At 35.2% G+C, this 25,964-nt stretch overlaps 1 protein-coding gene across 1 annotated transcript in view; it reads left to right on the top strand.

Moving 5' to 3' along the window:
- The window catches only part of NRK (Nik related kinase), a 135,644-nt gene that overhangs the window by 38,970 nt on the left and 70,710 nt on the right, over window positions 1–25,964 (top strand). The window contains exons 3-4 of the mRNA XM_055267555.2: window positions 19,261–19,317; window positions 20,771–20,842. Coding sequence (XP_055123530.1) covers window positions 19,261–19,317; window positions 20,771–20,842 — 129 coding nt within the window. The remainder of the gene's footprint in view (window positions 1–19,260; window positions 19,318–20,770; window positions 20,843–25,964) is intronic.

Below are 25,964 nucleotides of genomic sequence, written 5' to 3' on the forward strand. Positions count from 1 at the left end.
ATTTGCTGGGTCATATGGTAACTCTATGTGTGACTTTTTGAGGAGCTGCAAGACTTTTTTTCCACCATTACTACAGCATTTTCCATTCTTACCAAGGGTATATGAAGTTCCAATTTCTCCCCACCTGCACCAAAACACTTTTCCAATTTTAAAAATTATTATAGCCATTTTAGTGGATGTGGAGTGGTATCTCACTGTGGTTTTGATTTACATTTCCCTAACAACTAATAATGCTGAACATCTCAGTTGCTTATTGGGCATTTATGTCTTCCTTGGATAAATCCATTCAAATCATTTGCCAATAGAAGTCCCTGATAAGATATATGATTTAAAAATATTTTCTCCCACTCTGTGGGTTGTCTTTTCACTTTAATTTTGATGAAGTCCAGTTTATCTGTTTTCTTTGGTTACTCGAGCCTTTGATATCATATATAAGAAATCATTACCTAATCCAGTGTCACAAAGATTTACTGCTATGTTTTCTTTTAGGAGTTTTATAGCTTTATCTCTTACAGTTAGGTAGCTGATCCATTTTGAGGTAATTTCCGTGTATGGTAGAAGGGAGGGGCACACTTTATTTTGTTTTGCAGGTTGCCCCAGCTCCATTTGTTAAAAGACTTAATCTTTCTCCATCGAATTGTCTTGACATTCTTGTTAAAGATTAATTGCCCATAAATATAAATGTCAGGGTTTATTTAATGTATTTTCATCAAATTATGAAAGGTTAATATTGTTAATTGTGCTTACCATGAATTTGATTTAAATTTTTGAATTTCGGCTGGGCATGGTGGCTCATGCCTGTAATCCCAGCACTTTGGGAGGCCAAGGCGGGCAGATCATGAGGTTAGGAGTTTGAGACCAGCCTGACCAACATGATGAAACCCCGTCTCTACTAAAAATACAAAAAAAAATTAGACAGGTGTGGTGGCACGTGCCTGTAATCCCAGCTAATCAGGAGGCTGAGACAGGAGAATCACTTGAACCTGGGGGCAGAGGTTGCAGTGAGCCGAGATTGCGCCACTGTACTCCAGCCTGTGCAGCACAGCAAGACTCCATCTATCTATCTGTCTGTCTATCTATCTATCTATCTATCTATCTATCTATCTATCTATCTATCAATCATCTATTTATCTATATTTGAGTTTCACATAAAACAAGATGGTGATAAGATACAAATTGTGCTTAGTTGCTGTAAAACAGTTATTGAAATAATTTTGTCATCAAGGAAGCAACAGTGAATGGTTTCTTACTTTGAAAATAAATATAATTGAGTCTTTGTTATAATAAATTAGTATTCTCTACCACAGCCTAACTTTAACTGTGAACTAGATTACTCAAGAGCTAGTTTTGAATAAGATAATACATAAATGTCATCATTCATTGGCTGCCTTCCATGAAATCTAAGAATTTTTTTACTTGTTAGCCACTAAAATTTCAAATGAGAAAAAAAAAGCCAGCCAGGAAGTTATCCTACACAAATTAAAGCTAATCATAAGACATTTTGAAAAACAAAAATAATAGGAAAGTCGTTATCCATTTCCAAAATGAAGAAATAAATTTTCAGGTCTCTGAAATTCTTTCTTCCTCATGATTTTATTTTGGTTGAGATTATCCAGAGATTTCCTCCAAATAATAGCAATGGACAACAAAATATTTTGGTACTATGATATGGACCATTTGATGTACAAACTATATAGAGAATATATTGGTTTTGAAATGGGTGTGTTTGTAACTTTAACTTTCCAAAGTCAATATTTACCATGGATACAATTAGTGGCTGATGTTAAAACTAAGGTGATGGGGCTTGTGCTTATTGTGCTCTTAATGGTCGCAGAAAGTTGATTAAATTTGTTTCCAGTGGGCAATACACTTGAGGCAAAGAGGCCCTGCATAGAGTTTAGCAAATTTATACTTTAACGATTCTTAAATATTCCATATCATGTGTGGCTGGTTTGAGAATTAAGATTTTAGTCACTAAAAAGTTAGAAAGTAGCAAGAGAAGTTATGTACCACTTATCTTCCAGACAGGCCTGAGAGAAACGAAAACCAATATTGTATAAATGGTGGACAAAGAATAATACTTAAGCTGCGGGATGGTATGGTATATGATTTTTATGAAACCTCAGCCCAGGCTTTTGCACCAAATTGATTGCATTTTCTGAAACACAAGAAGTAAAGCCACTGTGAAGACACTAGGGATGGTTTTAAGGATGCTGAAGTTGCAGAAGGTACGAAGGCAGTTGTGTTATTGAATACTATTACTACTGGAGGAAAAAGAGTTTTGTTTTGACACCCTTTATTTAGACTGGCCAAACTTCAAACTTTTAGGTTAAATAGTAACACACACACACACACACACACACACACAATTTTAAAGTCTCTGTGAAAAGGAAGTTACCCATTCCCATGTGTTATCATTTTAATTGTCAAGGAATCCTTGCTGATGTTTAGTTAATAATCTTTTCCACTTTCATTAAAGCCCATTTCCTTTCTATCAGTTTTCTGTAGTCACAGCAGCAGCCATAAATTTCTGAATATTCGAAGATAATATTCCAAGTTACCATTGAGCCTTCTCTTTTCTCAGCTTAATAACACTAATGCCTCCAAACTTTCCTAGAAAGATTCATTTTCCATTACTTCAGTCATTTCTGTTATTCTCTGTAGAAGAGTATTCTCTTTTAAAGGTGATAATGCTCAGATTGACTTAAGTGGAGTTTCTTCAGGAGATTTTGCACTTTTTATACATTTTATATAAGAGAGGGAGCCTGACAATCTCAGAATTCTATCTAAGAGACTTTCATTTCTCACGCTGACATTTCTCAGACTGTCATTTCCCATCATCTTATGTGGTAATTTGTGAAAATTCTATAAGCAAGGCTTATGCCAAAGCAGTTCTCAAAGGCTTTTGCTGTTGGAGTCAATTTGGTCATCAACTCATGGGAATGACTTGTTTAAGTCACTTTTTGTAAGAGGATAATCTTCCAAGCTTTATCTTATCCAAAGCAATTCAGTTGCATGAAAATAATAAAAAGTTGTAATTCAGATGGAGACATAAAAATTTGATTTAAAAGACCTTTTTCTATTGCTATGACTTTATTTAGAATATATAATGCAGAAATATGCTGAGTTTAATTCATATGAGAGGCAGAGTGTACACTTATAAATCTTCATAGAAAGGATTTCACAGCTCACAGTGCTGCTTAGTATCAAAAATCTAAATGAGATACCAACTAAACACAGATATTTAGCCTGCAATATTGTATAGTACATCTAGTTACCCTGATAACATAGGGAGAGGTCTTGAGATATCTTTGGGCTACTTCACTATTACAACTTGCCAATTCTGCAAGTGGACTCACTCTATTTATTAGGAAAATCTCTCCTTCTTGTTTGAGCTGGAAATTTCTAAATCTTTTAAAATAAAAAAAATTAATGAACAAACTCTGAAATAATCAAATGCACCAAGTAGAGGAAGAAATCAGATCTTTCCAGAAAATCACTGTTTGTTTTAACTGGTAGCAAAGATGGTTCAAATTGTAAAGTTAAATGAATATATACATCTCAAGTAAAACACATGCACATACACACACACACAGACACACACACATATGTATGGTTCTCAATACTTGAATAATCTTATGATTTAATTTGGTGGTTAAACTAGTCAGGAGAGAAAAACTAGTTTCCCTTTGGCTTTCTGTAAGGCAAGACTTGGTCATGTCCTAGTTAATTTGGGAGAATATAAGTAGGTAATTTAGGGTGTCTGAATTTTGCTGAGACAATAGGTAAACTTCACAGAGTTTAGGCAAAAAGGATTAATCAGATGAATTTTCAGGGGAATAAATTTTCTCTTCTCTCTCCTCTCCCTTCTCTCCCCTTTTCTCTTTGTACCCCACCCCAACAGTTTGAGCTGGAAGCAGCTTACAGCAAATCAGCACCTTAGCACTCTTAATATCACCCAGTGAAAAGCAGGGTTCTATTCTTCTAGCCATATACACAACTCTTTATGCCCCCTTTAGGCTCCTGTTGGGCAACGTATTTCCCCTTCATGATTGCCTTTGATGTTTATTTTAAACTGTGAATCTCTCCTGCATTTAAATACTTGTTGCACCCCTCAGCAGCTGCTGAAACATATTGCAGGGGTTCCACTCCGATGAGACAATTATAAAACAATCTCACTATCTCCTAAGCCCGCACCTGGGGTGGTGGTTTGGGGATAGTGGGGGAGGAAGTAGTGGAGAGTAACAGTGTATTCCTTAGAGGAAAGCCTTAATTTTGGCAGAAACAGAAGCTTCCTTAAGGAGGCCCCTGAGTTCACACTCTTTTGGGTACTTCTCCATGAAGAGTATAGGCATTTTCTGACTTCTCATAGTTCACAAAGGAATAAATAAGAACAAACTCTAAATTAGCACAGTGACAGTGACTCATGACCATAGCACCAGAAAAGACCCTTGGAGCCAGAGTACTTTGGTTGTGTGAATTCCCAGGTATGGGCTTAGAGAGATAGTGAGATCTTTTTTTGTAGTGATCTTGCTGAAGTGGAAACCCTGCAATGTTTCAGCAGCTGTTAAGGGGTGCAACAAATATTTAAATCCACACAAGTGGCAAAGGCTGCTGAGCTGCTATTTATGTAAATATTGTAATTTGGGTCTGAAAGGAATTAGATTTTGTATATTAATAAATAAAATTGGAGTAAAGAAAGAAAATAAACCATCTATCTTTGCCACCTTTCTTTGCAGGCCTCTAGCTTGATTTCTGTGTCTCTTAAAGACTTATTTAGGATGAAGATATTGGTCATACAGCCTTGTAGGCATTGCTATGGCAAGATAATTTTTTCCTCATTTAGATTTTGCCAAGACAGCCATTTGTCAGTCAGCTCAGGGGAAAACCAGTTCAGTCAGTTATTTTGTGTTCAAAGTTTAGCCCAAGGAACACTGCTTAGCCTCAGGAGCACGCGAGGTAGCATAGCTCTCAAAAAATGTAAGAATGTAAGTCAGGTGCATAAAACAAAACAAAGCAAAAAATAAAAAAGCCATAAAAGTCAGTATACTTTTTTCACGGATCAGTTTTAATCTCTGTTATGAATTCTCAAAAAAGTGTTTTTTCTTACCTTAAATTTATTTTTATTAGTGATAGAGGAGTTTTATTTCATAAATGAAATTAAAAATCTATTATTAAAATATTAGAATATCAGAACTTCTATGCATATATGCCTAAAATATACCCTAAAACTAAGTGAAGCTAAATTGATAGAATTACAAAAGACATTGATACTTCCATAATCACAGACTGGGGGACTTTAATATCTGCCTTGGAATGTTATAGATCAAGTTGGAAAAAACCTTCATAAGAATGCAATTAGCAAGCTTGGACTCATGGAAATATATTGAATTCTGAATCAAGAGTTAGAGAATAAACTAACAAAATAATCAAGGTTAGAAAATACAATGTTTCTTATGTGCTGTATTCTTTTCCAGCACGTAAGGGACATTTTGAAAAATTGATTATAATCTTGGCTGTAGAGAAAATCTTAAATACCAAAGAATCCATATCCTATAGAACATACTCTCTGACCAAAATTCAATACAATTTAGAAAGGAACAACAAAATGATAACCAAAAATCCTTAAGTGTTTAGAAGTTGAACACATACATGTCTGAATGATTTATAGGAAAATGAAAATTTTAATGTGAACTCAAAAAATGTATTTACTTTATTAGATATTTATCTAATGCATTAATACTTTTGATTAAAGAGGAAAATAGTTTTTGGGGCCTCTCACACATATCAAATGGTAATATTAAACAAATAGCATAATAATTCATAAATATTTGTGGGGGCTTTTAAAAAAAGTGTTGTTGAGCAAATTAATATAATAGACAAAATTGTAAAAAGATTATTTAACCTATTTAGGACAACATTTTTTTTAAAGTTCTTTGATAGCCCTAGATTTTCTATCACACACTTCCTAACAGTGTATTGCAGACAGGCATTCAATGAATTTTTGTTGAATTGGTTGCAGTAGAGGATAGTGAAAACATATACCTTGGTATAGTCTTGATGAGTTAATTAAAAATTATTCTTGCTCAATCAATATAGTAGGTTCTCTAAGGTTCTCTGTTAGGCAGCCAGGATGAATATATTGAAGTTGCTTCAATTTAGATTTTAAATTAATTCAGATTGACCTTCCTGATAATACTGCTAAATAAACGAAGCATAACATAATTGGTTAATCTTTTCAAGAAGACAAACTAAATCTCAAAGCCACATCCCACAGATACTCTCTTGCCTCGGTCAGATGTGGGTGCAGTATCTTCTCTGGACTCCATAATCTGTCATCTAAGCCAGATGGGGATACATGGTTTTTGAAACTGATTAGCCAGGGTGAACTTGCTAAGGTTATAGATAGACCATCTAAATTTACTTCTAATTCCAGACTAAGAATTAGGCCCCAATTCCTGACTTATACAAGCCCAAAGTGAAAATAAATTTAATCAAACATATTTTTATCTTTTAATAAGTTCCAGCATTGTCCAAGTAACACATAAATGGTTAAAATAGTATTTAGACTGCATTTGTGCCTGCATTTGAATTCACAGAGATATTTATAGGTGAAACTCTTTCTTCCCTTTTGCATAAACATTAAAATAATTCAATCAGCTTGTTATACCAGATATTTTCCTTATATCTCCCAAATATTAGCTGTTTGTTCCATAGGATTTAATCATAGGTCCATCCAGAAGATTATTATTGTAGCAGTAATTTATGGCATTGAAATCAATTTGAAAACATAGAGAACCTAAGAACTAACAAAATGTAGTTGTTATGTGTGAATTAAAATATAAACTGAGAATTTGAAAATATTTAAATATACTAGAATCTCTCTAATTTGGTAGACTGCTGACTTGGATTTGTGAAACATTTTCAATAGGAAGATCTTAAATATCATTCCAATACTATCAAAGACCTTGTAACTTTTCACTTGTACTCTTACTGTGAAAATTGCCACATTGTCTCTTGCATTATGGTGGTTTGTGTAACTTTATTATCTATATTAAAAATTGCTTAAAAATAAAAACTATAACTAATTTTTATATTTCCTTGCTTTCTGCATATCATATAGGCAGCATTTAATAAATACTTACATATGGAGGTAGTGTGAAAGGGTTAAAGAGCACCAGGGTCTTGGGCTTAGTCTTGCCTCTGCTACTACCTCTATGCCTTTGGACAGTGGGAATCAATGAATTTGGAAAATTAGTGGTGGAGAATTCAGCAGAAAAAAATGGTGAAACTATTTGAAGGAGGAAAGAAAAAAGTCAAAGTTGTGAGCAAGGCAAAGTTGGTTTCTACGTGCTTCCACGATCCTTTAGATCACTTTCCTTCCTTTCCTCCAAATCTGGGAATTGTCATTGCTACACATACAGACTGCTCCCTCCACGTACTCCTCCTACATGCATGCATACACATATACACACATTTATTGAAACAACCAGATAATTGATATAAATGTGTAGTTTTATCTAGATGATTGCCTTAGTCTTCCATATTGCCTTGCTAGATTTCACTTGCCTACCTCAGTGACTTTTATGTTTGGGTAGCCTTAACTCAAATCTTCCTGTAGTTAGATTCTATTATTCTGTGCAATGGTACCATTCTACTTTTATCATGCTGCATTTTTCAGCTTGGCATTCTTTGAGTGGCTATATCCACCATACTTTCCCCCCATCCACTTCCCCCGCCCCCCCACCACTCTGTTTGCCAAACAACTGTAAGGGATATATTGAGGGGTTTAAATCTGAGACTTTCAGTTGATTTCACACTCTTCAGATTTCATTTCTGCAGGCTTGAGGTAAACAGCATGTCATAGGCAAATCCAGCATTATAGTAGCCAAAATGTTCTGAAATTCCGACTGCCTTGGTAATTCCTTAGAGTTAAAAAACACTCTCAAAAAAAGCATTAAATTTAAAAACTCAAGTTCGTAATTAAAACACACACACACACACACACACACACACACAGCACCAGTTAAAATGCACATGTTGTACCATGATGAGAAAAGAGGTCACTGGATAAGATCTTTGCAATACATTAGTAAGGGAAGATTAGCTAGTGCTTTGGCTTTGCAAAGGCCAAAGCCAGATGCTGAAGGAATGGGACAGCAGGGTGGAATGTTGAGGAAGGGAATGTGTGAGGCATGGAGTTTACCCATAAAGGTCAATTCAAGGCAACAGTCTACATGTAAAAGTAGTTTTCAGTCAACTTAGGGGCTACAATGAGGACTCATACCTTTTGAGGGTGGCAGGCCCGGAAGTTAGAGGTAAATTGATATTGATAGAAGACGTCCTTTTGCTCTCTCATGTCTATGTTTAAAAGCATTGACTAGAGCCTAATGGCTGTTGTTGGTATTTCTTGTACTATCTTAAATGGAAACTATGCTTTTTTCCTCATCATCGTCTTTCTCCAGTCTTTTTCTACTCCCTGCTGCTTCTCTCATTTTCTCTTCTACTCCTTCCTTTTCTATTTTCCTTCCTCCTTGGCATTTCCCTTATTCTTAGCAGCCATCCCAGTTAACTTCAGTGCTTCTAAAGTGCCTTTGAGTACTACTAGTTACTGCTATGGTTTGCAGAGACAATTCAGTTTATAAAGGCTTTTTAAAAAATGCATCAACACCCTCTTCAACTTATCTTTATATTAAGGGCTGTTGTGTTTGTACCTCTGTGGACACACCTGGAAAAGTTGAGAATTCCATTTTGACTGGGTAGATTTTAAGACAAAGTTGCTTCTTTTGGTTGAACCCCTCTTCTCACTCATCACCCATCTGTCTCAATGCTTTTCTTTCAACTAGTTTTGCTGTTTGATAGAATTGGAAACACTGCAGCTTACATCTGTCTGAGCAGATGGAATGCATTTTGCATGAGTGTTAACTGATTCATGCATTACATAAAGAAAGCAATCTGTGTTAAAACATTGTGACATGGCAATAAAGCACTATCTGCTGTATGCTGAAACCTGTTTGCTTACAGAGGGTTTTGTTGCTCTTGCCATACCCTCACCCACTGCCCCATGGTTAAGCCCAGACAAACCTTAAAGGAAAAAGGTATACAATCTACCATAGTGGGAGAAAATAGTAACTGAAAGAAAAAAAAAAATCCTGAATATGTAAGTCATTCTAGTAGCTGAGTTCCTTTTTATCTTTGTAGTGTATTGTCATTCGGAGGGAAAAAAAGGTAATGTCATTGTGGAGAAGCTTCTTACATGGAGAACTAGTCATCACTCACTTGATCATGCTTTCCATATACTTTGATGAACAATGCTGCTTGGAAGTGTTATCAGAGGATTTGAAATAGTGTGGGCCCTAGTCTCATGGAGTTCCTATGTAGTTTCCTCAGCATGTGCAGTTATAGCCTGTGACTTTAAATTTGAATTAGTGACCAGCATTGAAGGTTTTATGGTGTCACCCATTTGTAACAGCAAGCTTCAATGGCTTTGCACTTTTGTCCCCTGTAGATCTGGCTTGCCACATAGCAGTATATTGCAGTCTTTCCTTAGTTGCCTACTAGTAGCTATTCATTTATTTCCTGCAAATGTTGTATGTATCCCACAGCCAAGAACACAGAACTTTATTGTCTATTTTGTACAATTCATCATTTGAGTGCTATAGCGTAATAGAGAGCAGCTCTATTTGCAAATGATGTTACTATGTATTTTGACCTATTGTTTCCCTGCAGGAGTAATAACAAGGGCAATAAAACTCAGTCGAAGCTGCTGTATAAGCACACATAACTGCCTCAAATTACAGGGCACTTTCAAAGCTACGAAGCCACTGAAACCACGAAGGCTGTCTTCCAATTCCTTTCACAGTTCTAATAAGCATGACCATGACTGTCCCAGATTTCTGGAAGAGGAAAAACATTATTCTGTTGGATTATTCTGGTGATTCTGTAGCTTTATAGCTACAAAAATCTGTTTCCATACAAATCTTTTGACTACATGTAGCAAAGGTTTGGGTAACTTAGGGGTATGTTAAGAAAAAATAAATGTAGAAGTAAAGAACTTAGAGCTCTCACTATCACGTCCCCATAGTTGATATAACTACAGAAGGTATCAACTGCAAGTATTTAGTGAAGATTTCAGAGTAGTAGCCACAGGTTAAGGGAAGCATGGATGAACATGAAGTAATGTTACCTGACAAACTTTTGTCAATTTGGCAAGAGCCTTGGCACTTCGATTATTTTGTGAGCTTATGCCCTCTGACCTTGACTAGCTTCTTCATTGAGGCCCTCTGACTGAATAGAGTTGTGAAAAATTTTGGGTAGCATCACAGCGCAACCTAGGGTCAATGAAAATACCATTTACTTATGGACAAAGAATGGCCCTTGAGTTCCTGGAGTACTTAGCCACAGTACTTTCACAGCCTTTGTCAGGGAATTCCAGCGTATCATGGAGCCCACTGGGCTTTGGGCTCCCTCTAACTCTTCTCCCGTATTGTTTGGTATATAAATTATCTTTGTACACCCCACCAACACACACACATACATAGACACACACATACATACACACACACATACATACACACACACACACACACACACACCTCTGCCTTTGCAACTCCTTCCTTGTTTAGTGCTCCATGTTGCAATTGACTTGGTCAGTTCAGTTCAGCACATATTTGCTGAGTGCCTATGATGTGCCAGGTACTATGCTAGACCCTAAATTTAGAGAGGAAAGTTACCCTTAGGGAGCTGCCAATCTAGTATGCGAGATAGATAGGCAAATAGATTCGGTGGCAAAAGGAACTTAAGATGGCTCAGGAATATAAAGTGCCAACTGATCATGTAAGTTTTATTTATGTTGCTAAAACAACTTGAATGCAGATTTACCCTGGTGATATATGTGAAGACAGGACATTTCTCCATAGAGGTTTAAAAGTGACAGCAGTGTCATAAGCAATATTTATAAAGTCTAGTAATAATCTCTTTGTTACTATTCTTGAAGGAAGAGTCGATCCTGTTCTTCCTCCCCCATTAACATGCAATGTTTTACCTGAAAGTTGTGGCAGCTTGATTATAGAAGCCTTTGTTGATCTTAAAGTGTCAAGGTTAAAATAGTATTTATTCAACTCCAGGATCCATCTGCTGAAAGTCAGAAATATCTACTCCCGCCTGTTCTGAGTTTTCTCCAAAAGGAAAAAATCACACCTAAGAAGAATTTCCCAAATTTGATACACTTAGGTGTATCAAAACTTTGTAATGATAGGATACTTATACAGGTATCAAATAACAGACTCTCTTCAGTGTCCTTTGGCAGCTAAATGACTGTCCCTCAATCTAATGTAATGAGTACAGCCTGTGGCCTAGCAGTATATACAAGGCTTTGTGGGAGTTAATAAGTGTGAAGCTTAATAATCTTGTCAATTACCAAATAGGGCCTGTCAAACATCTAAACATCATTGAGTTGCTTAAACCTTCTTAAAACAAATCTAAAGTTGATGTCTGTAAAATAACTTTGAGGATCTCAAAAATAGGCTACATCTCCTCTTTGGGCAATTGTTATTATAGTAATAAGTAAATCTTCCTAATGGATAAGATGTGAGATGGAGAGTAATTGCCATGTTCCCTTATATGTCCCTAAACCTATCCTCCCACCACTACTACCAGTCTGTGGTAGATCCACTCCAATCTCAGCCACACCTCCAAACCCTGAATGTTCTGATCCCATCTGTCCCTTTGGGCTTGTTGAGCTTGACAGCGGTGATGAAGACTAAGAATGAAGAAACAAAATGAAAACTTTCAAATAAGAACCAAATCACCATTACTTCCCATCTCAAGCACTGGTGAAGGAAAGGCCTTGCTTAGAGACATTGATAAAGACTTGTTAGCCTCTCAAAGTCCTTTCTAGACACATGTCTTTGTTTTTCTGCATGGACCTGATGCTGAAAAAAACCATCTTGTCAGCCATGTTGTCTTGTCCCTCCCTGGCACAGCACCAAGTACTCCCAGATACTGTTTACAGTCGCACTCTCGGTGGCCTCGAAGGGTCACTTAGTTTGTTTGCTATGAGAAAGCTGGCACCCAAGCAAATGACTAGAAGGACAAAATTCTATGAATGAAAAACGAGGTTACAGAATGGACATGAGTGTAGTAAGTGCCTCATGGCCTTCTGCCACCACAAAACCGATTGAAAAGAACGAAAGAATACCCTGGGGGATTATGTGGTTTTGATTTGCCAACAGAAAGCAAAGCAAATAATGGGAAGGACTACGTAGGAACTGCTGAAGGGTCAGCAGTCTTCCTACAACAGTTTCTTTAACTGCATGATTTTTTTAAAAATTAGCCTAATCAAGATTACAAGGCCATCAAGGACTGTCCTGTATTCTTTCCAGAGAAAAACATGGTAATTAACTGCTGCAGAATGGTGGATTTTCCCAACACAGCTGTCACAACTGCTATTTTAAATCATTTGTTATGGTTTAAAATGTGTAATCCCCAAGAAATTGATCATTACTGCAATTCAATGCTGGTTTTTCAGTGCCTTAACAACCCTGGGCTTTGCATCAGACCATTAAATAACAAAACCCAGTCATAAAGTGCTAAACTACTAATGGCTCATCTCAGTGATGACTTCTGTCTTCTATTAAACAAGATTTTATTTAAAAAAAATTTACACTGAAATTTCTGGCATGACAAAAACAGGTGCACTCTTGCATTCTCTCCTTTTTATCTGTCTTCTCTCTATGACATTTCCCCCTTTTTTCCTTTCTTCCCTTCTTTAGTGTCTGTGCCTTCCTGCTCAGCATTACCTCATAGCCTTTGTTCATAATGTCCCATCCACTGGGCCCAACCTCTGCTTCTGAATCTGTTCAAATGCTATGCCATCTTCAGGGTCCATTTGACATTTTACCTCTTCTGTGAAGTCTTCCCAGTTACCCTATTCATAATTCACTAAACTAGTACTCATTAAAAGGGCCTTATGTACCAGCTATGATGCTAGGCACTAGAGATACCAAGATAAAATAAATATATTACTAGACTTTAAGGACTTTTATGTTTCACCTGATTTTATTGATAGAGTGACTAAATCCTTGATATAGTGATGTGCTTGATAACTAGGCTTTAATGCCCTATTGGTTTTTTTTCTGAAATTTTCTGTATTTAATAAATTTGCCCACATACCTTACTCAATACTGTCAGTATGGTCCAGATTTGAGAAGACTAAGCTCCACCTAGGGCCATCACCTGGTCTCTGCTCTACCCCTACCCTTCTCTCTCATCTCTCCCCACACTCCTACATCTATCTCCTAGATCTGCTTACAGAAATCATAGTGAGTAACTGGAAGAACCACTTACCTCTATCCGAGCATGCCCAAAGGCAGAGGACAGACCTATAAAACAAAACTGGAAATCTTCAAATGCTGTGTGCCCAAAGGAAGTAGGGGCTAAGGACTATGGTAGACGTTGATCAGTTAGAAGTCAGCAAATTTAAGTCTCAGGTGACTAGGACACTGGCAATTCATAACTCTTCTTTACAATTATTGGGTAACCTGTATTTGATTCTGGGTCCCCAGTGTAAAAATTGACCTTGCTTCATTACTTTTGAGATACAAATAAATTTGGGGAATTTGATGTTGCATGAATGCTAGTGCAAGTCATTTTGTAAAGTAGAAATGTTTCATAACTGTTCCTTTATTTGCTTTGTTATGTTTAACAAGATTTTCCTGCATTGGTTTTTGTTAAAAGCCGGCACATATACCTCTTAACAATGCCCTGTATGTGAGCAGTATCTTAAATTCAGGGACATGCAACATTTTCTTTTCACAGGACAGATTTAAAATGCTAATATTAATTTTAGAGCCATGAAGAACAACAGCACCGTAATAAACTACGTTTTTCCCAGGGGAAGTGGACTAAATGATGCTGCTTATTTGATTATCTAAGTTAATTAATTAAGAACACAAATCTTTGCCAAATTGAAATCAACACATTAAGGGATATGTATTCTCCCTGGATAGTTTGAAATGATACTTCAAAAAGAATATACGTTTATCTTAATTACTGTATTTTGGAATGCAACCCCAGAAAACAGATTTAGTTGTGTCAGCATAAATTAATCAGGGAAGTTTTTTAGGACTTTATTTAAGTCCTTCACATGGTAGCATATATTTTTTCTCTAGAACTGTTTAAATATACTGTATTTGAGATCCAATAATTTATGTTAATAACTAGCCTTTGCATTTGGTTCTATTCTCTAATTGTTTCAGGTGTATACATCTTACAAACTATAAATTTCTCCAATAAACTGTGAATAGAACAGTTTATCTTTCCAACTCGCCATCCTCTTCCCCTTTTTAAAACTTCCTTCACTTTTTGAAATTCCCTGCTCACTCATGGTTTCCCTGCTCTCCATTCCAGAAACCTGCTTCTTTCAATATGGCTGAAGAACAACCCCTTTTGGAACTCCTCAGACTCCAGCCTTTTCCTTACTCCACCTTCTCATTCCATCAGTACTTAACTGTTCATTGCCACTGTTTTAGTTACCTCATCTGATAGTCTAACTCATGCTTAAATGTTAGTGACAAATTAATGTGTCCTTCTCTTAACTAATATTGAGTTTCATTATCTTAATAACATGGAGGACAGGACTTAATAAATAATTTTTATACCTTGTTGTAGGTTGTGGAGTACCCAGGAAGTATTTTGAATAGTTGACCTATTGCCCCCCAAATCAATAACTAAACTATTATTTATTATTATTATTATTAATAATAACTAAACTTGAATGCGTGGAATGAGTTTGACAAGACAAAGGGTTTTCTTAAGTGAAGATGATAGACTTCTTGATTCCAAATGCCAATAGACTTGAATCTAGAGTCAGGAATGACTACAAAGCATTGTTACTACCTATTGTCTTCTGTTCTTCAAATATGAAAGAGCCTATGAACTTATACAAAGTATTTAAGCAGCAGTTGCTTTCACGATAAGAATGAGAGCTAAGAGAATTTTTTTCTCCTAGTTCTGTGATGCTTTAAAATTATTTAAAAAGAAAGAAATGCTGTCATTTGTGACAACATGGAAGAACCTGGAAGACATTATGTTAAGTAAAATAAGACAGACATAGAAAGACAAATAATGGATGATCTCACTTATAGAACTCATAGAAGCAGAGAGTATAATAGTGGTTACCAGAGTTTGGTAGCGGTAGGGGACAGGGGATTGGGGAGATATTGGTCAAAAGACACAAAATTTCAGTTAGACAGAAGAATAAGTTCAAGAGATCTATTGCACATCATGGTGATTATAGTTAATAACAATATATTGTTATAAATATATTTACTAAAAGAGTAAATTTTAAGTGTTTTCACCACAGAAAAATAATAAGCATGCGGTGTAATGCATATGTTAATTAGCTCAATTTAGCCATTCCACAATGTATTCATATATCAAACCATCTTGTTATAAACCATAAATATATACAATTTTTATTTATCAATTAAAAATGTAAAGATCATTCTTTGTACTCAAACTCTAGTTAATGAAGCATTATTAATCTTGTAGAGCTAGTGGCTCCTGTATGATACTCCAGATATTCCTGATAGGAAAAACAGCCCAAAAAATCCACATTTATAATTTACTACTGTCCTTGTGATTTTCCTGAATAATATTCACTATGGTTAAAGGCAATTGTGAGATTATTTAACACTCAATGTAGAATCTAAAACTAAATTTCTTCCTTAGCGTTCTAAAACTAAATTCCTTTTTTAGTGTTCTTTTGTGTATTTAACACAAATGTTGTTTTAACGTAATTTGCCGTAAAACTCACATTCTAACTGAAAAAGGGCACATCCTAAAAACTGGATTCATAGGTCCTAGTTCAGCATCTCATTTATGACAAGTCCTTCAGCTAAGATCGCAAAACAGCTTCTGTATAATCAATGAACCACAAGATGGCACCACTGAACAATTAGCTTATCTCAAGGTGGCTTCTAGGTTCTCTAGATAGGTTCCGGAGAATAGTGTTATACTTCTTCAAAACCAACATCAGTCACTTAATCAGTCACTTCTGGTGAATAGAGTATGAAAGGGAAAAATAACAACTTTATAGTGGAGAAACCTGGCAGGTTGTTACCTTAACCAAGTGCTCCAGGTTAATATCACCATTGATCAGCATGGAGATATCATGTACCCCTGATATGATGTGATGAAAAGGGCATTTCACTTCTGTGATATTCTTCCCAAAAATTCACATAACCTCAATCTAATCATAAGAAAACATCAGCCAAACCCAAGTTGAGGGATATTCTACAAAATACTTGACCAGTACGCTTTAAAAGTGTCACAGTTAGGAAAAACAGGAAAGACTGAGGACTTGTCACAGACTGCAGAAGTTTAAGAAGACATGATAGCTAAATAGAATGTAGGATCCAGGTTTGGTCCTAGAAAAAGGACATTAGTGAGAAAACTGGGAAGTCAGAATAAATTTTAAAATTTAGTTAAGAGTACTATACAATATTAATTTCTTCATTTTGACAATTGTAGCATGGCCATGTAAGATGTTAACATTAGAAGAAACTGGGAAAGGATATACAGGAACCCCCTGTGCTATCTTTGAAACTACTCTATAAGTCCAAAATTATTTCAAAATAAAATTTTTGAGGAGTCAAGGTATAGGGGGAACTCTCTGAATGCTATCTTAACAGTAGCAAATTTCTGTGATATATTGTCTGTTTATGCCAGACTTCTATGGAGGCTTGTAGAATGATTTGGCATATTAACTCAGTACATGGTTCCAAGACCTGGAGTTTTATTCCTCTGTAGGTTCAGTGAGCATATTTTTCAAACCCAATATTAGGATACATTGTCTGACGAAATAACTTCAATTTTCAAGTGTGAATAAATCACAGATAATGAGGGTGGAACCAAGCTGTTTTTTTTTCTGTTTTATGGCCATGGTTGGAATCTTTTAATGACATTCAGTTGTCTCACTAATGTGTCATAATCTATTGATTTTAGACTTCCAAAATTTTATATTTTACTGATCATCAGTTAAATCAAATAATGTATGGCTAATATTTTTGATAACCTGATAAATATTTTGTATTGCACAAAATAATAGTGGCTCATAAATAATCTCTTAGAATCAAGGAAGGAAGCATTGTAACTTTTTAAAGGGATGCGTGCAAATCAGTTTCCAACATGTTGTATTTGTGCATACAGATGTGGAAAAAATTTTACTAGCAAGTGTTTATGTGAATAATTATGAAAACAATGCTTCCTAAGTTATAAGGACTGAATAAATAAAAATATTAATATATAATTCCTCCCAGAGGTGTAAATAAATCTGAAGGGTATCCAACATACTCAGTAATTTTTATAAACTCGGTTAAGTTCAGGTGTCATTACAATCCTACAAAAAAGAACAGTTTAAAACTGTTTTATTATAACTGTCCAGCAAAAGTAATCTGACTCCATACAAACAGGCTGCCCCAATTAAGACAAGTGACAGAAGATAGCACAAGCTCATGTTCTTTTGAAAAATTTAAAAGAGGCTAAATAATGCTTTCTGTCTGATAAAAGAGAAGATTGTTTCTAGAACCTGATAGTATTACTTCATGGATTGATCCTTACAAACTCTGCCTCATTTCCACTTCTCATGTAAATCTGATTTTGCCTTTGCATTTGTTTCCCAAGACTTTAGGTTAAACAGACAGGTCTTGATCTTGGGTTCCTACTCTTCCCTGATCAATCAATAACCTGTAACTTTTTCCTTTCCTTTAAAAATTCTAGTCTTCTGTGGCTGGCATGCTCCACCCTAAACTGCTCACCCAATTCTGGACATTTCCTTGTACCTTGATTACTAGTCTCTGAACCCTATCCCAAGTCAAGCACATTACCTTGCTCAGTTTCCGTCTTTCCTGCCTTGTGTACTAGTTTCTTAGGTCAGCTGTAAAAAATTGCTACAAACTGGATGGCTTAAAACAAACAAAATGTATTCCCTCAAAATTTTGGACATAAGAATTCTGAGTTGAGGTGTCTGTTGGGCCATTCTCTCTCTGAAGTCTCTAGTGAGGAAACTGTTCCTTGTCTCTTCGTGGCTTCTGGTGTTATCAACAATCCTTGACATTTCTTGGCTTGTAGTTGTATCACTGCAATTTCTTCTTATCTTTTACATGACTATCACCCCTTTCTGTATCCGTGTGTCTCTGTGTTCAAATCTCCCTTCCTTTCCTCTTATAAAGAAACCGGACATTGACCAAACAAATCCATATGACCTCATCGTAGTTTGATTACATCTGCAAAGACTCTGTTTCCAAATAAGGTCACATTTTGAGGTTCCAGGTGAACCTCAATTTTTGAGGGGACACTGTTCAACCCAGTACAGCCCCCAAATCAAACTTTCTGCTGAGAAATATCAGATAAGGCATTCTATTTATTACTCATAGTAATGTTATACTGATTTTTTCTATGACTACAGTTTGGAATACGTCTAGAAGGTAGCAGCCACAAAATAGGAGATCTGATTCCAAACCTATGTGTTCACCTTTAAAAATTACAAATCTGTAGCTTATACTTGCATTTAGGGTAAGATCTAAGCTCTTATAACTCATCATCTTTTCAATAAGAGAGAATTTTCTAGAACTTATTCCTTTTATAAATATTTTTGGTTCATAGGATTCAGGGCATATTAAACAGTTTAGAGGCTGTTGAATTAATTATGCATCATTCACACTAGTGATCATTATGGAGATAATGTATGGCTAATATTTTTGCTAACATGATAAATATTTTGTGTTTGAAGAAGAGTCCAGTGGAAAGATGTCTGCATAGTATCACATAATCAATTGAAAAAATGTTTAGTAGAACAACTCCTTTTTTGCCATCTTCAATAGAAAATTTTCACTTAGATTAAATGAAAGTTTCCATTTAGATTAAATGCTTTGGTGCCATGCAAACCTAGATTAAAGACACTAAGTAAGCAATAACTTTAAGTAGGCATTTATGTCCACTAGTTACTACAGACATAAACAGCCAAACTGTTCCATAACCTTCGTTGAGTGTTTTGAGTGGGATGGTGATTTCTTTAAAATGTTGATAATTTAATATTTCTGTTTTCTATATAATACTGTATATTTCATTTGTATATATTTTATATTTCATAACGTACAATGTATTCGACACTAATTTTAATATTTTCTACTTTGATTGCTTCTTGATAGCTGGATTACCTAGCCAGCATTTGATATTTATCACTATCCTGTATTTCAGGGACTTCATGAGAAGACTGGTGCGTTTACAGCTGTTAAAGTGATGAACGCTCGTAAGGTAATATTATAAATTGCCTGTATTCTCTTCCCTTAGTGGACTGTGTTCCTGGGATACACAACTCAGAAAATATTGTATTTGTTTTTAAATCATTATTTTACATAATAATTATTACTTTGATCTGTATTTATTATAGTTATCATTTAATATTACTTTTATTCATTAGTGTATTATATCTATTGGCTTTATTATATATCCACATAAAACAATGCTGCTTTCACAGCAGAAGTTCCACATATTTTGGTATTCTATAACACTGAGGAATATACCTGTACTCCTCTCTATTTCTAGTTGATTATTTGTTTCCAGGGATAGCAAAGAAGAGATTGCTTCTAATATTGGGTTAATCCTGCTGTGTTCCATCATGTTATTTTCCCTCTCCAGTGATTTCCTCTGATAATTGAGGCCATTAGATTCTCAGTGACAGGTAGAAGGAAGAGACTTATCAGAAATGCACATTTTTCATGTATTTTCTGACAGATAGGCAGAAGAGACAGTTCAATTGGCACTATTCCTGGTAACATTCATAAAGTTGTGTCACGGTTCATAACATATTGGCATAGAATTTGCTAGCACTGATTTCTGTTCTTTTTCTTTAAAATGAGTGCCACACTTTCTCAAGATAATATTATCATAAACATAGAAAAGGTCAAAGAAAATTTACTTCACTATGCCCTAAAGGGAAATTTATGTTTGAAAAGCTATACACATTCACTGAACTGTTGTCAAGGCCATAAACTGTGCTTTTTTCAATTTGTGCAAGAAGTGAATTGCTGAAACTGTTTAAAGAGTTGTGTGCTTCCATGGCACATGTATACCTATGTAACAAATCTGCACATTCTGCACATGTATCCCAGAACTTAAAGTATAATAATAAAAAAAGAAATGATAGCTGAATTAAAAAAAAAAGTTGTGTGCTTTTTGTTTTGCCAGTAAATGTCAAAAGTTGCAAACCAATGTGAATTTCGAGGGATTTTGAGGTTTTGTACATTTATTTTGCCCTACAATCCATGGCTTCGAAATAATCAAACTTCTACTTTTTGAGTGAGACTCTCTAAAATACTTATTTTCTTGTTTTAACGTAAGAGACCTTGACATACACTTAACCTGCATTTCAGATACTCTGACTTTTAAAATATTTAAAAATCATGTTCAACCCATGGAAGTTTAGTGTCAATTAACTGGTTTTGTAAGGAGGAAAAAGCACTTTACTAATACCAAATTGTAATTTTCCCATTATTACAGCAGTTAAGTCTACTACCATGAATTTGTTGCCAAATTTCTGTATGTCATAAGAATTTGGTTTTTTAAATTAAAACTATTGGAGAAAATTGAGAGAGGAATAATGTTATCTTACTCTTCCATTGAGTGCTAACGTAGCTTAAAGTACTTAAGCATAAATCATTTTTAGAGTGTACCAGTACATCTAATAACCTTTTATTCTTGGTTACAGACCCCTTTACCTGAAATAGGAAGGCGTGTGAGAGTGAATAAATATCAAAAATCGGTTGGGTGGAGATACAGCGTGAGTACTAAAAGTTCTCATTAATACCCAAGTAGTCTTTCCTTTCATTTTCAGCTTTTAACTTATCCCTTTGCATTGTGTCATCTCTAGAAGACTGCTACTAAAAGTGTTCTTGCCTGAAAGTGATAACATATTTATATTTTTTAATATATTCACTTAGATTCAGTCATCATATATGAGCACTAGCATATATCAGAGAGTAGGAGATAGGAGAAAAGGTCCCTTTTGCAGTCATAGGAATGCATTGACTGTCCATGAGGAATTGCGTAAATTTACAGAGCATAGAGCCCTCTGGCTGAATAGCAACAAAAAAGGAGGTGATGCGATCTACAGCAAATTTTGCCTATCATGACATTCTGGACTGAATTGCTTTTCCTCCATTATGATTCTAACAAACATTACCATCGTGTTTGAACCAAATGAAGAATGCCCCACGCGCCCCCCCCCAACCCCTGCTTTTTTGTAAGAGCAATAGCAGGCAGAAAACAAACCGACCACTTAGCCTCAAGGTCTTCAGACATCTGGTACCATACTTGAACACATGAAAGAATATGAACATGTTTTCTATGTGCAGCTTTTTGACTTACCTTCAGAGCAGTTTTTCTGATACCAACAATTCTCTGGCTCCAGAATAAAACCAACCAAAGATAATCTCTTTTTCAGTAGATATTGTATCTACTGATAAAATATTGTATGGGCCCAAAAGTTGAATTTTTGCTCTTATCAATATAATGAATTGATATATTTTTTTCCTACTTTTCTCTCCTGCAGTTACTATACATGAGACTCAAATATTTCTAGCATTTTTTGACTTAGTAAATATGTCTCAGGCACATTAAAAATAACCCTTTTACTAACACAATCACACTCAGAAACTTTCTAGTTATATTTGAAAGATATTACTAAACAACCTCATGACTCATCTATTAAGTACTAGGCTCCTGTTATGTCTATAATTCATGTTAGGAGACTAAGCATATCCAGAAGACCAGCTAAAACAAATAGTATCATGCTTTTGTAGCTTAGGAAGTCACGAAAGGTAAGGTATGGAAAATATGATTATTTTATTAATTTCGGTTTCATCAAACATTTATGCTAATAAAACTTTTTTAAAGACCTGTCCCAAACCCTCTCTGGCACACTTTCCTTAGAGAAAAGGATTTTGATTCTAGAATTGGATGAAATTACAAAGGAAGTTCTGGCATCCTTGAGCTGCCTCTTCTTGAGAAAACGCAGGGTATTCAGGCCAGTCTGTGATCAACTGGCCCTAAGCCAGGAAATGCTGTAGCATCATATTACTGGAAGATGTGTGAGAGTTTTAAATTACTCACTTGGCCTTATGGATATAATGTACTTATGTGTTTCTCACAAGCTCAGCTTCCTGTTAATTCAGAGTGGCAAACACACTAACGCTTTCCAAATATATCTTATCTTCATTTATTTGTTTTCGGGGAGTTTACATTTATGTGGGAAACCTACTCTTAAAACGTTTTTCTAGTTGGGGACTTTGAATTATCTGACTATGTATTTTAGTAAGAAAAAATAACTGCTAGCTAATCATCCAGTTAGTATCTCTAAATCATCTTGAATCCTTTGGGATAAAACATATGTGACTTGCACACACATCTCTTAGATGCCAGGGGTTTATGGAAATAGCAATAATATGTAAGTCCAGAAACATGAATTCAAATCCCAAGTCTACCACTAAACAGCCAAAAAGTGCTTGGGAAAGTGGTTTACCTTTCTATGTCTCAGGTTCCTCATAGAAAAAGAGACATCACAAATGCAACTACATAGCTGCCCAGAGCCCAGCGCATCTCTTGTTCTTTCCGAGACACATAAGCTTTCTAACTCGAAAAGAAAAGGAATCTCCTTAACGTCAAGCTACCAAACCGGTGAAAGGATTCAGTCTTGCCCCTGCTTCTCTTTCACTTGGTCTTTGTATTCTTAACCTCCTACCATCCTCTCATTCCTATTTATTGCACTACTTATGAGTTCATATTCCTCTCAGCAGAACCTTGGCAACTTAATTGAAACTGAGAGTGTGTACGCACATACAGAATAGCTAGTCCCTGTGGTTTGCTAGTCTTATGCGGTGCCAGGTATTGTTACCATTTCAAAGGAGGGCCACATCACAGGGGAAGCAGAAAGTTTAAGGATCTTACATGACAAGAATTAAAGCCACAGGATTTTTACCTTTCTAGAAAACAGGTTAAGATAATTTGAAAGGAACTTATTAACTGAACTTTGCTGAGAGGCTGGGATGAGACTCTAGCCTGAGCTTTCATGCAATTCTCATACCACAAGTTGTCATGACTTTATTACACAAATAAATAGAAAGAGGGAAGCTGTCACTGAGATTTTCAACTGCACATATCAGGACCTATTCCTTTCCCCCATAAGACAAATAGGTGTCTAGAGATTTATTTTCCAGTAGTTGAATGTTTATAGGTAAATCCAGTGGAAAATCCTTGGGAAATACTAAAGAAATGTTCTGCAACTGCCAGCCGTTTTCTCTGACATTGCTAACTTTTTTTTTTTTTTTTTACAAGATATAAATACTGGGCATTTTAGGGGAGGAAAGATAATTTATAACTAAAAGTTAAGTCAACTTAGAGACACTACAGAGCCTAGTGCACTGCTTTATATTTATGTCATAAGTATTTTTAAAGCCTAGCCACATTATATCTAAATATAGAAAGTAGTTGCCTATTTTTCCTGCTGGTTCTTAGAGAATTAGCTAAGAGGGAAGGTAATAACTGAGTAGATATGTTTAGTTACCAATTCATTTCAGCTAAGAGACTTATTTCCCTATATTTCAAAGTCATTAAGTCAGGATAGTTTGAGGAAAATGCTGGGGAGAACTAAAGATAATTGGTGGTTAATCCCTTAATTATTTTCCATGTCAATTGTCCCTTTCCTAGGTCATTGCTCAAAAGAGTTAAAGAAATCTTTTTTTCACTGGATTTCAGAACAGGAAATCTTTAATTCAAAAGTTTTTTGTTTGTTTGTTTCTTTGTTTTTGAGACAAGGTCTCACTCTGTTGCCCAGGCTAGTGTGCAGTGGCACCATCTTGGCCTCCTGGGTTCAAGTGGTTTTCCTGCCTCAGCCTCCCGAGTAGTTGGGATTATAGGCATTTACCATCCTGGTTGGCTAATTTTTGTATTTTTAGTAGAGATGGGGTTTCACCGTGTTGGCCAGGCTGGTCTCAAACTCCTGACCTCAAGTGATCCACCTGCCTTAGCCTCCCAAAGTGCTGGAATTACAGGTGTGAGCCACCACGCCAGGCCAAAAGTCTTCTTTTCTTTACACTCTACAAATGTATTTCACTTTTGACAATAAGAATATTTCTTAATAATTTTTATAAATTGAACTATTATAGATGAAATAGAAGAGCTTTTTAATTTACAATCAAATAAAATTTAGAGCTACTATGAATTCAAAGGAGGCCAGTGAGGAATCCATTTTTCAAGTGCAGAATCACTTCCTGAGTCATCTCACATCACCTTCAATTTTATTATGAACTATTTTGTATTCACTGTTGGTTGTGTCATTCACATATGTGAATCTTATTTCCTGATGTGTAATTTCCTTTAAGTTAGGATCATAACATCTAAATGCACAAACCAATTATATTTTCATTGAAAATTTTAACAATTTAAGTTGTCTTTTTGTAAGTTAACATTTTAAGGTATTTTTCTCAAGTGTATTACATCTGTATACACAAAAGTGTAATTGTTTTCAAATTATTAAGAAGCAAAGAGTTTTTTCTAGATTGGCTGAGAAATAAGAGGTACAGAAGGAATATCAAAACCACTTGGCTATCATGGTACAAGCAGACATCACTGAAACTTTGAGAGAATTGCTTTCCATTTCACTCCACTATAATTAATATGCTGAGAATGAAGGAGGCTGATGTTTGTAGATTAGGGTAAACAGTGGAGGGAAGTGTATAGTTCTGATAGCGCTCGGAGTAATTCAAAGAAGTCAATTAACAATGATATTTTGTGATAATACATTGCATTTATAGAATTTTTTTCCAAAGATTTCAAAGAACTTTATTTATGTTATCCCATTTGGTCCCACTAACATTCCATGAAGATAGGTAATGGCTGCTATCTTCCATCATTCTTTTAAAATAAATTGAACTTTAGGAAGATTAAGTGAATTTCCTACTCTGGGCTATCAGTGCTAAACCTCGGTGTCCTAATGCCCAGGGTAGTTGTTTTTTTCTGACTGACATCACACTGTCTTCTGCTAGAGCTGTCTTGAAGCTATATGTTGTACCTCGGTGATCTCATCTAACCAGATGGCTCCAATTATCACTATATAGATAATTCTCAAAAACAATACTTCTAGACCTGACTTGTCCCCTGAGTGCCAGACCCATATATCCTTTCAGTGCAATCTTGTGCAGCCATAAGAAGGAAGTGCATTTGTTTACTGATATGGAAAGAAGTGCTTTATATACTGATTAAAACATGAAAATTGCAGAATATTAAAAATAATAAGAGCTTATTTGGATTTTTTAAATGCCACACACACACACACACATATATATAAATGCATAATGATATGATCAACACGCACACACACATACACATACACACACACGTATATATATAATTATATATTATATATAATTATATGTATAATTATATTGTATATATTATATATTGATAATTATATATATACATGTGTGTGTATGTGTATATGTGTGTGTGTGTGTTGATCATGTGATTATGCATTTATCTCTATCTGTCATAGCTCTAGCTACTGCATTATCATATACAAATGTCTGAAAGAATATACAGTAAACCGTTAATATTGCTTGGGGAAAATGTTCAGTGAGAGTAGACCCTTTACATATTTTATTAGTATATTTCTCTATATTTGGTATGCATGTGCCATTGTGATTAATAAAAATAAATTATAGAAAATAAATAAATAAAATGTGAAAAAATAATAAAAATTTTTAAAAGATCAGCACAGAACAAACCAATACCTTTAAAATGTAAAGGTTTACAAAATAATCAAGATAGCATGGTACTGTCCATCCACATGCAAAATAATGAGGTTGGACTTTTACTTTATATAAAAGTTAACTCAAAATGGATCAGAC

This window comes from Symphalangus syndactylus, chromosome X (genome assembly GCF_028878055.3).
Source record: "Symphalangus syndactylus isolate Jambi chromosome X, NHGRI_mSymSyn1-v2.1_pri, whole genome shotgun sequence".
In the NCBI taxonomy this organism is placed as follows: Eukaryota; Metazoa; Chordata; class Mammalia; order Primates; family Hylobatidae; genus Symphalangus; species Symphalangus syndactylus.